Below are 15,469 nucleotides of genomic sequence, written 5' to 3' on the forward strand. Positions count from 1 at the left end.
ATCGAAGCTGAGACCAGCCCAAGTGAGTTTCACGTGTCATTGTTAGAGTAGTGTCTAGTCATGTATGTGTTAGTGCTCCGTAGACTACACACCATTATTATTTATTTCCTCGTGTTTGTCTTTTTTTTTTTTTTTTGTTACAAAGGCTAAAAAGCAAAGGAAAAAAGAAGAAAAGAAACAAAAACAAAAGGAGAACTAAAGCCTCAAATAGAAGGCTCCAGTAGCATCATTCCGGATGAGAGGTAAGAGCTCCGATGGTGGAGAGTCATGACACACGAAGGCATTGTTCGACGAGGCACCAAGCTTGGCCAAGAAATTTGCACATTGGTTTCCCTCACTCATGTTTGTCTATTAAACACCATATGTTTGACATCAAATTTGAAAAAACCATTTTTTTTAAGTGCATTACATAATATAAATTTTTAACACTAGAACCAGCATGGGTTAACCGAGAGGCATGTCCGCATTTCCCATCCAATAGCGTCCCAAGTTGAATTACCTCTTGTGATGCTATGAAGAATAAGAAAAGTTGAACATATAAGAGGCATTTTCTGAACACGAATTTCATTAAATTTATCGTGGTTCATTTAGGGAGCGCTCCTAATATTCATCCCAAAACTATTTCATAAGTTAACGTGCAGGATTTTTTTAAAACCGTGAGGGTAGAAAAGATCTTCTAATTACTTAACAATTTTCAAACTCTGCAATTCAATACAGAAAAACATTTAAAATCGTAAATTTATAAATGGCGTGCAAGGCATTGCATTATCATATGCCTGTTTGGTTTGGCAGTTGCAACCAACAAATGCACGGCTACAGGATTTCTAAAGCAAAAGTGCCATGAATTCAAGAAGTTAGCATTTGAAATTTTTGCGTTAACGTGGTGAATTTCCATGGTTTTAAGGAAAACGCAGAAGCAAACAGGTGCAGTCAGACAAATAGCTCACCTAAGTTTGGCATTTCCTACTAATTCTAAAAAGCATTGATACAAAAAATTCTAACTAGATCCACACCAAACATACACATTATTTGCACACTCAAATTGTCAATTACATAGAACTCCACAGGATTTCTAGAAGAGATTCAACCAATATTCAATTCTAATTGTCAAGGTGCAAGAGGCTAAAAATACCGTCTCCCAAATTTTGTATTTCAGAACAGCATTGCAAAAATCAACCGAAATGCAGATTAATAAAGTGAAACACAGTTTTCAAACTACATAAATCACTAATTTGAAAATATGTTAGAAAACAGACAGCCATGAAGAAATGCGACAAATATCCCTTAACACCTTAACCTAGAATAACTTCTCGTTGCTGATACACAATCCTGATAAATGTATCAATATAGAGACAGTAGATATACAGGAATTATCTATGGTTTGCGAGCTGGGGGTGGTGAACTGCTGCTGCTACTGTTGCTACTGGCTCGTCCTTTCAAAGGCCTGAATTAGAAGGCAGTTTACATTAGTAAAGAATCCAAAATGAAGATGCAGATCATAAAACCATAAAATTGAAAGAAACAACGATGCAATATTATTGTAATTAAATCAAACGTGATTCTAAGCAAATTTACAAAGTTAAATTTAAAGCTGTCATTACTGATGACAAAACATCCTTTAATGAAAATGTACAAATGCCAACTCTTCGAACAAGGGTATATTTTAATTGGTGGTATAAGGTGGAATGGAGCGGGATGGACTGAAATAAGATAACATCCATTCTTAAAATCTAATCTGTTGTAACCCACTATCGTTTGCGATCTGCAATCTGTCCATAGCGCTATAGCATAGCTGAATTTGATACGAGAATGTCATTCAAAAACCATGGAACACAAAATCCAATGGCTTAAAATGCCAATTGAGGAGAGTGATATGATATCAATCCTAAGCATATGAACATCTACTTAAGAATGCATCCTTGTGCTGTGTTTGAACATTGAAACACCAAAGTTAGGCGGCAAAATTCCGGCTTAAATTCGGGAGAAAGTAGGAGTCTGACAGGCACCAAAAAAGATGCTGCTCATTCAATTGCATTTGGTCATTACAACTTTCAAGCTTTAAATAGTGCTGTTTCATTTCATTATATTTTTAAAGGTTCTCCAAAAAAGAGTCGCCAGTAGAAATTCTTCAAAACAACTTGAATCTTATCATGATCTTGTTTGAGGTCATAATGATTGCATTATAAACAAGTTAAAAAAATACGGTAATGATAAATGTGTCAGAAGTAACTAATAAAAAGGCACCGGAGATGTCCCCGTGAGCATAGCTCAGTTGGCAGGGACATGCATTGATATATGCAGGGGCCGGGGTTCGAACCCCGGACACCCCACTTATTCACCTTGAAAAAGGTGAATTCTAGCCACTAGGCTACTTGACCAAAAAAAAAAGGCACCGGAGATTGTAAGCAGAATAGAAGAAAAGATGGTAGTGAATGTTACCAAACAAATAAAAATAATAACAAAAAATATTAGACAAGAAAACCATTATATCAAATATTGTAACATTACCTTCTTGGACTGCGACTCTTAGATCTCCGGGAAACCTGTTGTCAAAGTTATGAATGTTAGAATCATTGACCATGTAAAATAATGACATATACACCAAGTAAAAGCCACAAACCTTGCGAGGACTTGGCGAATCAGAGTAAGATGATGACCTTCCCCGTCTCATAGGTGGTCGACCTCTGTCAATAAGTAAATTTTACCTAGGCGTTAGTACATTTTCAAAGTATTATCATGCAAAGTTCAATCAATCAAAACATGACTAGAAATGCAGAAACAGTATTAAAACTTTGCATTTATGGATCATGTGCACTACAAATGTTGGTGGACACTGGAAGTATTCTGTAAAATAAGCATTTCTTCCTAAGAAACAAGATTTTTTTTTAAGGAACCTTGATTCCTAAGAAACAAGATCGTAATCCCCAACTCTTCTGCCATTATTATATCACGTAAAAAATTCATTTTTCATTTCATAAAATATTCAGTCCTACATAATAAGCATCAATTAAATCTTCACTAAGGACTACATACATGACCATTCAAGGGAATGTCAAATTTTGGATAACTACAAAACACCTCGGGTCCAAACATCATATGTTCACATGCTCATTGACATCCAACGCTTTATTTTATGCTTCTATCAAAATAATAGGGAAAAATACATTCACCTCTCCTGAGTTTTCTTTAAATGACAGACACCCCCTCTATTTTTAAAATAGACAGTGACCTCCCTTAAATTCTCAATGAATAAACAAATATCTCCCTTCTCTTTTGACACCGTTATCTCTCCGTTAAAATACAAACAAACATGAAATTGAAGTTTTCACCATCTTTGGCCATTCAATTGATTTCCTATGAAGATATCCTCATCCCATAGAACAGTGAATTATTTACTTAACTCTTTTCAAGTGAGCCTCTGGAGTGTTTGGAAAAAAGGGGTTAGATGGACTTCAAATTTGATATTTTTAGTGTGAAAGTTGATGTTGATTACCAGAATTTAAAGATAAAATTATGAGAATGAATTCTAGGACAAGGAAAAATATAGGAAGGTATATGTATTTTGAGGGAAGGTACATATATATTAGTTTTCTAGTGTTATGATTAATAGGTATTAACTAAAAACATGTTGAAGGGGAATACACTGCCACTACACAACTGCTTGTTGCCATCAATGAAGAATTTTGTTTAATAATGTTAGGCTTAATTGGTTCCAGCGGCGCTAATGCATTCCATAAGTTTCGAGATTGGAATTCATAGCAGCAAGGATGTCCACGCTCTACCCTATTGCTAGTTTTTTTTTTTTGAAGTAAACCCTATTGCTAGTTTGTGAGGCTTTCTTTTCTGAATTAAACAGATAGTTAACAGAGTTAGATTGAGGGGAGGTTGCTGTATTATTGAAACTAGAGGGGTGGTATGTGTCATCTAACTGAACCTTAGGGGAGGTCATTGTAATTTTCCCAAAATAATATTATGCACAAAAAAAAAAAAAACATCATTTTAGAGAACTGAGATATTGCATGTGAAAAAATTACCTGCGAGGTGAGAATGATCTTGAGCGTGAGCGTGCAGATCTACGTATTGGAGAGCGACTACGCCTACGACCAACTGGAGATCTTCTAGGAGGACTACGGGCTCGTCTAGGAGGTGAACTATAAAAAAACATTTATTTTTCCAATGAGCAATCAATGGCATGTTAAAATGAAAATTGAAAAACAATAATCGAGGAAAATAAGCACTCAAAATATGGTTACCGGCGTCTTGGAGGTGGAGGAGGAGAACGTCTCCGACCTGGGCCTGGGCTTCCACGCATCCTTCGAGGTGATACCCTACAAAAATGAAAATTAATCGAGTCGGCTGTATACTGAAATTGTATATAAAAAACATGCATGCAATCACAAGCCAACCTTGCAGGGGATCTAAGGCGCCTTGGTGGTGGAGATGGAGAACGACCTCTTCCGGGAGACACAGGTCTCCTCCTAGGAGGTGTGTCTCCAGCTCCACGACGATAAGGAGAGTCTAATCGACGACGAACAGGAGAATCAGCACGGCGGCGAGGAGATTCTGGTCGTCTTGGAGATCCAGCTCTTCGAGGCACAGGAGATCTTCTTCGTGGTGAGGGAGGAGGTTTTCTCCGAGGAGAAGCTGGTATCATGAATAGTTAGTTCAATACCAATATGAAAACCACCAATATGATAAATATAAAACAAATAATGTTCAACAAATATCAAGCATATACATTCTCTTGGACGCTTTGGCCCATCTTTTTCAACTTCTGCACCAGCATTTTCAGTCCTGGGTGCATCTCTCTTTGGAGCAACGGCTTTTGGGGGTGGTGAAGCTTTCTGTCTTGGAGGTAGAGTAAATCTTGCCTTAACGACATTGCCATCTATTTGGGCCTGCATAACAAAAAAAAACAACAAAGGCATCAATTTCCAAATGCGGCAGCCGACAAGCTTGATTGTGGAAATTAATCCAACTCGGGAAAAAGCAACCTACACCATCCATGTACAATAATGCTTTTTCAGCTTCCCCTCTTGTCTTGAAATGCACATATCCATATCCTTTTGGAAGATTAACCTGGAAAGTTTTTGAAAAGAAATTTAAAAACCTACAACTCTAAATTCTTCTAGAACTATGATGCCAAATTAAATGTAAACTTACAGCTCTATCCATCACCAACTCCACACTTACAACCTCACCAAAATTACCTGAAAACAGGTCAGCAAAAGAGGATATGAGCTCCTTAAGATATAAGGGTCACTAAAAGTTCCCTTCCAATTACACATACAAGCTACTAGAGGCTACTAAAAAGTTTCTCTCGATTATTGATATTTCAAGAATGTATGCATAAATATGTAGCAACTATGCTCCCAGTTAATAATATGAATACTTATATTGAAGTATAAATGACAAAAAGTGACAATTTAATGTCAATGAATCAAAAATAAAATAAAAGAAACAGAAAATTGCATTGGGCTTAAATTCTGGATCCTAATACCATGAGACACTGGTTTCAAATGAAAAATGTATCTCTATTCACAGTTGAAGACGAAAGCAGAAGTGAAAGAGTTTAACTTACTGAAAATTTCTTTCAAATGGCCTTCATTGACATTCCTGCTGAGTTTCTCAACGTGGAGAACAAGAGACTCACGTACAGGAGAAGGTTTCCTGAGATGAAGCATGATAAGTAAACATAGCAAAAGATAGAAGTTACAAATCGAAAGAAAACTTGTCAATAGTTGATTTTATATGTGAGATGAGAAATAAAAAATTTAACAAATTTACCACATCTTAAAGATATGATGAAAAAAGTCCGCACTGAAAATTATAAAAACAAATTTAAACAATGTATATTCAGTATTTTAAAAATTGGGTACAAATTCATCTAAATCCTGTTCCCATAACAGATCGTAGAGTCACAGACTTGTGCGATCGCTGAATGAAATCAGACACATTGGATTATATGTTTTCAAGTTATGAACCTATGCACAAACACTAATTTGGGTTGTGCTTGTGCAACACAGTTGGGAATGAAAAAACATTTAACCCTCTTCTGCAACTAGCTAAACTTATTGGTCTTCTCTCAAGTCTCGTCTAACCTTCAACAGACCCATCAAGCCCTCATTCTTCCTCGCTCAAACTCTTGGTTTGGGACTCTTAGAGTTGTCTGCCACAGGTTCATAACCTCTGCCTTGCATTTCCAGTTTAAGCCTCTGCTTGTCTGCTGTGCCACTAGTTTGTGGTCGAAACTAATACAATTGTTTCTTAGTAGTTTAACTGAGACCCGCAGTTGTCTAGCTTTTTTCTCCTTTATCCCTGAAACTCGGATGTTGGCCTTTTTTTTTGGATTTCAATTGTATTGTAAAATGTTTATTTGGTTTTTGGAAATTGGAACTAACTAAACCCCTCAACAACAAGCAAGCCTTATCCCAAGCAAGCCTTATAAGTTATCCCACTAAGTGGGGTCCGCTACATAGACCAAATACCGCCATAATGTTCTATCATATATCATATCCCTATCCAACTCATTAATCTCGAGTTCCTTCTTAGTAGTTGCTCTTATAGTATTTCTTGGTCTTCCTCTGCGTCTAGTGATTTGACTACTCTCTTTACTAAAGAATCTAAAGATCTTCTCTCTACATGCTCAAACCACCTAAGCTGAGTTTCTACCATCTATTCTACAATAGGTGCTACTCCAACTCTCTCTCTCTCTCTCTGATATTGTCATTTCTAATTCTATCATGTCCACTCATACCACACATTCAATGCAACATTCTCATCTCCGCTACACTTATTTTAATCTCGTGTTGGTTCTTTACCACCCAACACTAACTCGACCCCACAAAACTAATTTATAAAGTGCGGAGAGACCATGCTTTCATAAGACCTTATCAAGCACTATCTCTAGTAATTGGCGGACGCTGTTTTTCTAATACACATCATCCTCGCACCCAGCACTACTGCGTTTGGAGTGTGGCCAATATAGTTGGTGGTCGAACATCAGATCTAAGATACCATCTTAAATTTTGGGCAAATTCAACTTAACGACACAAAACGAGCATGTATGTTGAGGATTGCCTAAGTTTTATAAGATCTATCTAAGCCTTATATCTCTTGCTAACATGTGACTAGGATTTTTTATAATTGTGCTATAATGTTCTATTATATCCCTTCGTCTATAATTACATTCAAATATAAAATAAATTTAGAAATTTCAACAATACAATAACTTCAAAATAAACATCAAAATTCTGACTTGAGTTTTAAAAGCAATATTACTATATTTATTAATTAAATAATTTTATTATCATGTTTATATTACAATCCTTTGTCTCGTGATCTCACGTTTTACAATCTTTTACCCCTTTTCTAAGCCTATGCAGAATCTCAATTTTGACAACCTTGTATATAATGCATATCCCTGGCCATCTTACATATATCACTTTAGTCGGTGATGACCTCAACATATAGTAGACTGTTAACAGTTGACAATATAAGTTGGCTACTGCGGTGTTTCACTACTAGTTTGTATCTTATTACCTAACAAGACATACCGTGCTAAACTTCAACAAGAGTCAAGATATGGTATATAAAAGCAAAAATGAAAGAATAATTTCATATCTCCGTCAAGATATGGCATATAAAAAATATGATTAGTAATGAGAATTCCCAGTCTCCATCTCCATGAGGGACACAAATACAAGAAGTGTCGTATAAAAAAGGGCTGAAATAGCAAATTTGAAATGAGTTTACCTTGGGGGAGGAGAAGGTCTCTTAGACTGTGGAGGTGGAGGAAGAGGAGGAGAACGACCTCGCCTTGCTGGTTCAGCAGAACTACAGAGCACAAAAGCAAATTACTACCATATCAATCTGGTCTACAAGTTAGCCACACAACAACAACGAAGCCTTATCCCAACATGGATAAAATTACGGCATAATGTTCTATCACAGCATATTTGGATTCAACTCATTAACCTCTAAATCTTTCCTAAAAGTTTCTCTTATACTTTTTCTAGGTCTTCCTCTACCTCTAGTAATTTGCCTACCCTCCATCTGATCTATCTCCTTGCTACAAAATCAACAGGCTTTCTCTCTACATGACCAAACAACCCAAGTCTAGTTTCCACCATTTTTTTATACTATAATCAAACTTAAACCAGCAAAATGAAAATTACTCCCACAAATTATTGAACCAAAACAAATCTGATTTTTGCACTATTCAATTTAAAACAACGATATAATGTAGACGGATTAACCATATTTAGCATAGGAATCACAGGCAATAAAATCATAGTATGAGCTCCTTAAACATTAATTTCGGCCAAGACATAAAACTAACCAAATTTCCATTTCAAATTTCCCCTAATTGAAAACCTAAACCTTAATGAAAATTCAAAATTATCACATTCGCAGCATAAAATCCCAACAAAAATAAAAACGAAATTAAGAAAAAAATCTCATGTATGTTCTATACGATTCAAATTTATAAATAGACACAAATAGTAAAACATCAAATTGACTAGGATTTTCCTCTAACGGTTCAAAATTTCAACGATTTGGCAAGAATTAAAGTTGAATCGAAGGATGGATGTACCTTTTGCGTCTGGGAGGAGGAGGACTACGGCTGCGGCTCTTGGAACTGCGGGAGGGAGAGCGAGAAGAGGAAGAGAAGGATCTGGAACGGGAGCGAGAGCGAGAAGATGAACGGGAAGAGGAGGAGAGAGAAGAAGATCCGGAGACGGAACCTGACGGTGGTGAGCGACGAGCTCGACCAGGTTTCGCCATTGTTGAAGAGAGAGAGCGTGAAACCCTTGATAAACCCTAGCTGGTAGTGAAGTGTTGGATTTGTGTGGAGTGAATCGAGGTAAGAAGAGAAAGAAAATGAATGAATGATACAGATTTTAGTTTTCTTTTATTGTATTTATTTTTACCCATTTGTTATGGATCAGGACGAAGTTTGAACGGGTCGGGTTGGATTTATCCGAGTTTCATAGGTTAATTTCATTCATAGACCATATACTAACTAGTAACCACCATAAGTACCATGCAAGTTTATTAGAATAAAATTTGAGACTTACTTTTAGCTCCACTCAACTCTTGAAAATTACACCCCTTCCAATTTAATATTTCAGACGGAAAAAATAATTTCTTCTTCTCCTAGGTGGGATGAATAAATTTGAATAAAATTATTTTTTTTTCTCATTTGAACGAGCGGTTTTTAAAAATTGGTGTGGATGGAATTTAGAAGTGTGTTTCTCTCTGAATTTCGGGTTTGGATGCTTCAACCAGTCCTCCACCGTTAGACGGTGAGATTGGTCCTTCAAATTAGCAGATCCTTGGACCAAATACTAAGTTTCAAAAAAATATTTATAGGGGGTGAGAACAGAATCCCCTAAAAAAATTTGCCGAAAAGAAAGATTAGAAGGCCAAGTGAGACGGGGAAAATAGGACTTGATTCCTGTAAAACCAAGTCCTTTTTAGCTCAATACAAAAGACTACTTTTGAGGTGGCTTTTTGCATTCATATTCTTTCTTAAGAACATTGTAGGCCAGTTCTAAGTCATCACATTCTTGGCAAAGTCTGCACACGATAATGAGAAAAGTAACTTTACAACATAAACTAAACCATATTAAGAATTGAATGGCCCTCCAAGACCACAATTCACTTAAAACTTAATAATGTGAGTTCCAAATCCAATGATATCATTGCCATTTGCCTCTGTCAAAGCTGCTAAATCATAAATACATTATCCCAAAATGGTCATAAACAACACATTCCAGGGTGATTAACTGTTATAACAAGTCAGTTTTTCAAGCTTAAGCTAATAATTTGTTTCAATCAAGGCTCCTCGGTACTAGTAGATGCCTCAGAACGCCTTCTTTTTGCTTCATTATCACCCAGCTGCAGCGAAACACATAAATCTTCATTACAGTCATTCCTCAATGAAGACAAATTCTCTGTTGCTGCAGCTTTGTCATGCACGGTGTGTTTGTGCAACGGTGACCGCCCGACGAAACTTGGAATAAACTGATGTTCAATACTGGGACCACCTACCTTGATCCCGTCTTCTAATTTAAATTCAGCCTCCATGGTCGATGGTTTCATTTCCTGGCTGTTAGGTTCAACTCCTAAGGGAATAGACTGGATTTGAAGACCAAGTGGCTCAAATTTGTCTTCCGCTCTATCTTTCGGATGCATACCATCAGGAGTTGACGAATCACCAACAATAGAGCCCATAAATGTAGCCGATGCAGTCCTTTGTTCTTGCACCGCCACTACACAAAAAGATATTGATTTTAGAATTTAACCTCTAGTTTCACTTCATTAAGATAATCCTAATCAGTTGATAGAAAAATGTTTTCAACATTTATCCATGTTATTGCTATATGAATTATCTTCATATTTTCAATGCTATCTTCATTGTTAGGATATAGGAATATAGTAAATAATAGATCCACAGAAAATGATTTTATGCTAGTTGGTTTTGAACAAGAAAATCAATGCTTTAAAAATCGAACCAGAGATCACGGTTGAACCAAATGACGAATAAAATATAAATTTTAAATTTAAAATGTGTGTGTGTGTGTGTGGTTGAATCAAACTGTGTTTAACTATGGTTCAACCGGGATCAAACCAACCAGCGAACTTGCCGGTTTCCCGATTGAACCAGATGGTTCGATCCGGTTTTTGAAACATTTAAGAAAACAGCTGATGAATGCAGAGCTAAACACACTGAAACCCTATTAAATCATATGAGATTAAATCAACACAATTTCATATATGAGAACAAAACAACCTAATAAAAGTTTGAACCCCTTATTGGAGAATAATAGATTGAAATAATGACGATGATGATGATGATGATGATGATGATGATAGTGAAGGATAGACAAACCTCTAAGTCCTTCATCACTTGTAATCAAATCAAGTTCAAGTAGATTAAGAAGACGTCCTAGATCAACTCCACTAGTCCAATTCTCAGGAGGTAACCCAACTTTTAACTTCAAGCGGCCCCTATTAGCAGTCCCTCCCCATATGATCCCAATTGGTCGTGGCTTCTCACCTTTGTCACCTTTAAACATGATGAGACTTCCACTGTCTCCTTCGAGGTCAAAAGTTTGTTGGTTCTCACCAACAACAAGAAAATCCGTTAGAAAGCATATACCCTTCTCATCATTGTACTCTAGGGCATATGCCAAAACAATTCCCGTGGTCAAGCCAGAACTTCTTCCAACCTTAACCACTTGTTTTCCAATAAGGGTACTAATTGGAGACTGTAGGTCAATAATTTTCACATCACCGATATCTCCAACACCTCTCACTGAGGTAGTAACAGTGCACATGTCGAAGTCATCAGCAAAAGGAATGAATGCTCCGTCGGCTCTCACGAACGTCTCTGGAGGGGAAACACATCATGATATGTGATGAGTATGTGTAGCGAAAATAATGCAAGTAATCAGATTAAATCAATCAGACTTTTGAAATTATGTTACCTGGATTTATTCCGGCAAATATTCCATACCAAAGCTCATCAGTTATAAATGAAGTTGCTCTCTCTACCGCCCCAAGATAAACCCCGGGGCCTAATGTGGGTGGAAGAGGATGAAACATCTTTTGATTTGGATAATCCAAATCAACTGCTACATGACGATTTGTGAGAAAACCAACTTGTCGGCTACCTGTTTGGCTCCTCACAATGGCACCCAAAGTTCCGTATGTCTCCTGGCTTGCCACCTGGACCAAGGAAGTAAGTGGTCAGAAGTTGAATATATTCACCAAATAGAGCAGAAAAATGAGAATGAGAAATATTGCTATTAACTCTGAACGCTGGCAATCGCAAGAGATTTTGCAGACCCTGTAATTTCACTTTCAAATATCTCAACTGACTTCTTTTGACAAGACCAATAAAACCACATGATCTATATTTCTGGCCTCCCTGAATTTTTCATCGTTAAGTCGGGACAGAAAATTTTGGTAGAGACTAGGCTGAAAGATGTTAAGAAAGAAAATATTCCCAAATTTCATCGTTAAGTCGGGACAGAAAATTTTGGTAGAGACTAGGCTGAAAGATGTTAAGAAAGAAAATATTCCCAAATGTCTGGTAAGTGACACTCGCATAATGAGATTGCCAAAAAGAAGGCATTGGAAACCGTATTTAAGGTTTAGTTCCAATTAAAACACTAAAACCATAGTTTAGTGGAATAGACATCCGTCTTCTATAGGTACCATATGAGAATTAAAAACATGTAAAGATATAAAAACAGGTTCTAGGAAGCACTAGATATTGCGTATAACACGATGAAGCTTGAAATCTAAGGTCTGAAATTTAAAGAAATTATGAATCTAATAGCTATATATATCCACAAGTCTATCATAGAAGGTCAAGTCCATCCACAGAAACAGATATCAGGATGCACTTTTGTTGAAATTGCATACACAACCTGCAAAGTTAGACTCATGTAGGCATGGCTAAGCTTCCTAGGACAAAACCACATATGAATATGATATAAATTAAGGACAGTAGTGCAGTAATTACACTCTGATTTTTTAGTGGAAGAGATTGCCAAGTATTAGGCTAAAAATGCTTCTTTAATCATCACATGCATGCGATATTAATCAAATCAAAAATATTCTTTTGTAAACCAGATGATTTGTTTCCATAGGAAACATTAAATAAGAGAGCAAAAAAAAACACCTGAGATCCTGAACCAATGCACGGATCACCTCCTCGCAAGTCATCCACAATCTCTGTATAGTGTTGTTCTTTCGGAACTGGCTCAGGTGCACCGAAATATGAGAATTCCACCACATCTACATCACACCATACTCCACCAGGCCCCTGATTCACAAATTAAACATCTATTTTAACTGCGGCATTAGACACTAGAGATCACAACAAATATATATATGTAGACTATGTATATGAGGTTAAAGCTGAACCTCAAGGGCAGTAGGAAGACACTGGATTGGGCTGAGCCATTGCTTGTGAACTTTCCTGGAAACAAACACCAGAATGGCGGGAATATCCGTCAATAAGCCTCTCCGAATACGAAAGCCAATCGCTGTTCCAAGGCTGTAACAACGCAGTATCTTGCTGTGAAATGCTCTTATTGTCATGAGCTCAAGTAATGTGGTTGCCTGCTGCCCCTTCGGCAGACGACCAAGGGTTTCAGGTAGGACCCCCTTTTGTAGATTTAAAAAGTAGTTCGCTCTCTCTTCGGCGGCATCAGGCAAACGGCTAGGCCATGAGAAGTAAGCAGCATTGCTTTCACCATGCTGTCCGGCTGAAGCAAAAGGTTGTAGCGTTGGTGGACTAAGTGAAGGTAGATTAGAATGACCATAGCAGTTCCTTTCAAGATCCAAAGCAGATTCTTCTGAGGGAGTTGAACCAGAACACCGAACCCTCGAGTTAAGTCTTGGGCGCTCCATCTTTTGATTAACCTAAAGCAATGTTCTATTTTGAACCCAAAAAAATCAATTTAGCACATATAGCCTTTAGTTTAATTCAAAACTCATGACAGTGAGAAATAACATTAATTTATGGCAAAAGAACTATAAATTATTTTAGTACAAAAGAAACATGTTACTATCAAAAAGGGGAACCTCATGAGATAAATTCAACACAAACTTATACTAATTTATAAATAAAGGTTGTTTGAAAGAAGTAATAATAACAGAAGCATGCAAAAAAAAAATGGTTTAGGAGCAACTCATTGCATCAACAACCACAGCAACAAAAACAATAAACTTCAAGTAGAGCATAATTATGATGTTCCCCACTCAATTTAAGAAAACACATTCTTTTATCAAATTAACACATTCTTTTAAGAAAACAATACACTTCAAGTAATTAACATAATAAATAGATAAAATAAATAAAGAATAATTCCCTCAATGGAATTGGGAACAGAACCTAATTTTATAGTACAATTTATTTGTCATATTCAAGCACATGGAAAGTGATTAAATTAATCAATTTACCATGAAAAATATAATTAAACAAGCTAACCTAAGTTTCAAGCATGTTAAAAACATTGCAAAACAACATGACTCAAGTTTAGAATATTTCATCAACACAAAAAAAAAAAAAAATTGTTTGCTCCCATGAACGAATCAAGGTCAACAAACCACAAAAAAAGGCATATCCTTGTTGTATTTATGGTTTTTCAGTTTAACATTAAAAAAAACATAAAGCCAAGATTTTGAAGGTATACACAGAAACCCAGATATGTAAAAAAGCAAAAAGAATGAAAAAAATGAAAACCCAGAAAAAAGAACATGATTTGAACATACACAGTGTTAGTGGTCAGTTGAGAAGTGAAGATGAAAGTGGAAGAGCTTCCGTCATTGATATACAGAGTTGAATTCGAATTGTGAGAGAGGAGAAGATGGATTGAATTGAAGTTGAATCTTCAAGAAGACATAGGAATGAATGAGGTGCAAAGTTGCATAGAAATGTGGTAAAGTAAAGTCAGCTCAGTGTCTGTCCGTCCGTCTGGGCAGGGGTGTCGACACAGATTGCATGTTTTTAGTTTGGGTTTTGCTATTTTAACGACTATTTTAATGATAATTTTTGGGACAATATAAACTTGTAAAGAAAATGAGGTATTGATGAAAAAATCAAAACAACATAAAGCAAAAAAAAAAAAGTAAAGATCATAATATGAGTGCGAAAAAAAAAATTATCATAAAAATTGTAAAAAATAGTTGTATAAATATCATTTCATTTTAGTTTATTCTTTTTCATTTATTTTATTACTTTAATTTAATTTATTATTTAATTCGACACAATTTTTATATAATGTGGATAATATATCTTGTTTTATTAAAAAATATATATATATCTGTCCTCGTGAGTTTAGCTCAGTTTGTATGGACAATGCATAATATATGCAAGGTACAGGGTTCAAACCTCGACAACCACCAAAAATATATATATATCTTATTTCAAAAAAAAAAATGTATATGATATATCATATGGCTTGACAAAACAAAAATATATCATGTTTCTTAAAAATATCTTATTGTTAGCCTGTATTTCTAATGTTGGTTTTTTCGACAAGAAAACTTTCTAGTTGAAGGTAAACTTTACTTTTGGTGTTAGTCTAGAGATAAGTTACCTTCGATGGATTGCAATGAGTCTTAACATATTCAGTTTCGAGAGGAAATTCAAATTGTCACTAAAAAGGCAAGGTCAAAGGTCGAAGACACGTGAAAACATGTTGGAGTTGTCGAAGACTTATAGTTTTAAGATCGTTAGTTTTAGTCACTTCTTATTGTGTATATATAGAAGTTTATGCAATGCAAATTCTTTTCTTTCAATTTGTTTACTTTCATTCTTTGAACTATCATTCATGTCGATCTTGAAAACCTTTTAATTATGTCGAATAAGACCTTTTAATTATGTCGAATAAGACAGCTATCTTCATGTTTAAATTCATGAACATGATGAATACTCAAACCTTTT

The 15,469-nt window shown here is 35.9% G+C and overlaps 2 protein-coding genes across 2 annotated transcripts; both read right to left on the reverse strand.

The window, feature by feature from the left end:
* Positions 1 to 1,163: 1,163 nt before the first annotated feature.
* Positions 1,164 to 8,896, reverse strand: SR45 (arginine/serine-rich 45). The gene is made up of 12 exons (XM_085745204.1): positions 8,597 to 8,896; positions 7,756 to 7,836; positions 5,582 to 5,670; positions 5,164 to 5,210; positions 4,999 to 5,079; positions 4,739 to 4,898; positions 4,407 to 4,644; positions 4,254 to 4,328; positions 4,035 to 4,151; positions 2,621 to 2,684; positions 2,509 to 2,543; positions 1,164 to 1,444 (listed from the first exon to the last, which is right to left on the reverse strand). Exons 1-12 carry the CDS (start codon positions 8,785 to 8,787, stop codon positions 1,375 to 1,377), a joined length of 1,248 nt encoding a protein of 415 aa, XP_085601330.1. The 5' UTR covers positions 8,788 to 8,896; the 3' UTR covers positions 1,164 to 1,374.
* A 735-nt stretch (positions 8,897 to 9,631) lies between these two features.
* On the reverse strand, positions 9,632 to 14,500 carry LOC146949103 (Trypsin family protein). The gene is made up of 6 exons (XM_085745203.1): positions 14,298 to 14,500; positions 12,943 to 13,456; positions 12,698 to 12,841; positions 11,496 to 11,736; positions 10,898 to 11,398; positions 9,632 to 10,277 (listed from the first exon to the last, which is right to left on the reverse strand). The coding sequence occupies exons 2-6, from the start codon at positions 13,429 to 13,431 to the stop codon at positions 9,841 to 9,843; spliced, it is 1,812 nt and encodes a 603-aa protein (XP_085601329.1). The 5' UTR covers positions 13,432 to 13,456; positions 14,298 to 14,500; the 3' UTR covers positions 9,632 to 9,840.
* Positions 14,501 to 15,469: the final 969 nt, after the last annotated feature.

This window comes from Medicago sativa, chromosome 2, assembly GCF_051527215.1.
Source record: "Medicago sativa cultivar Bolivia chromosome 2, Bolivia_mono, whole genome shotgun sequence".
Lineage (NCBI taxonomy): Eukaryota > Viridiplantae > Streptophyta > Magnoliopsida > Fabales > Fabaceae > Medicago > Medicago sativa.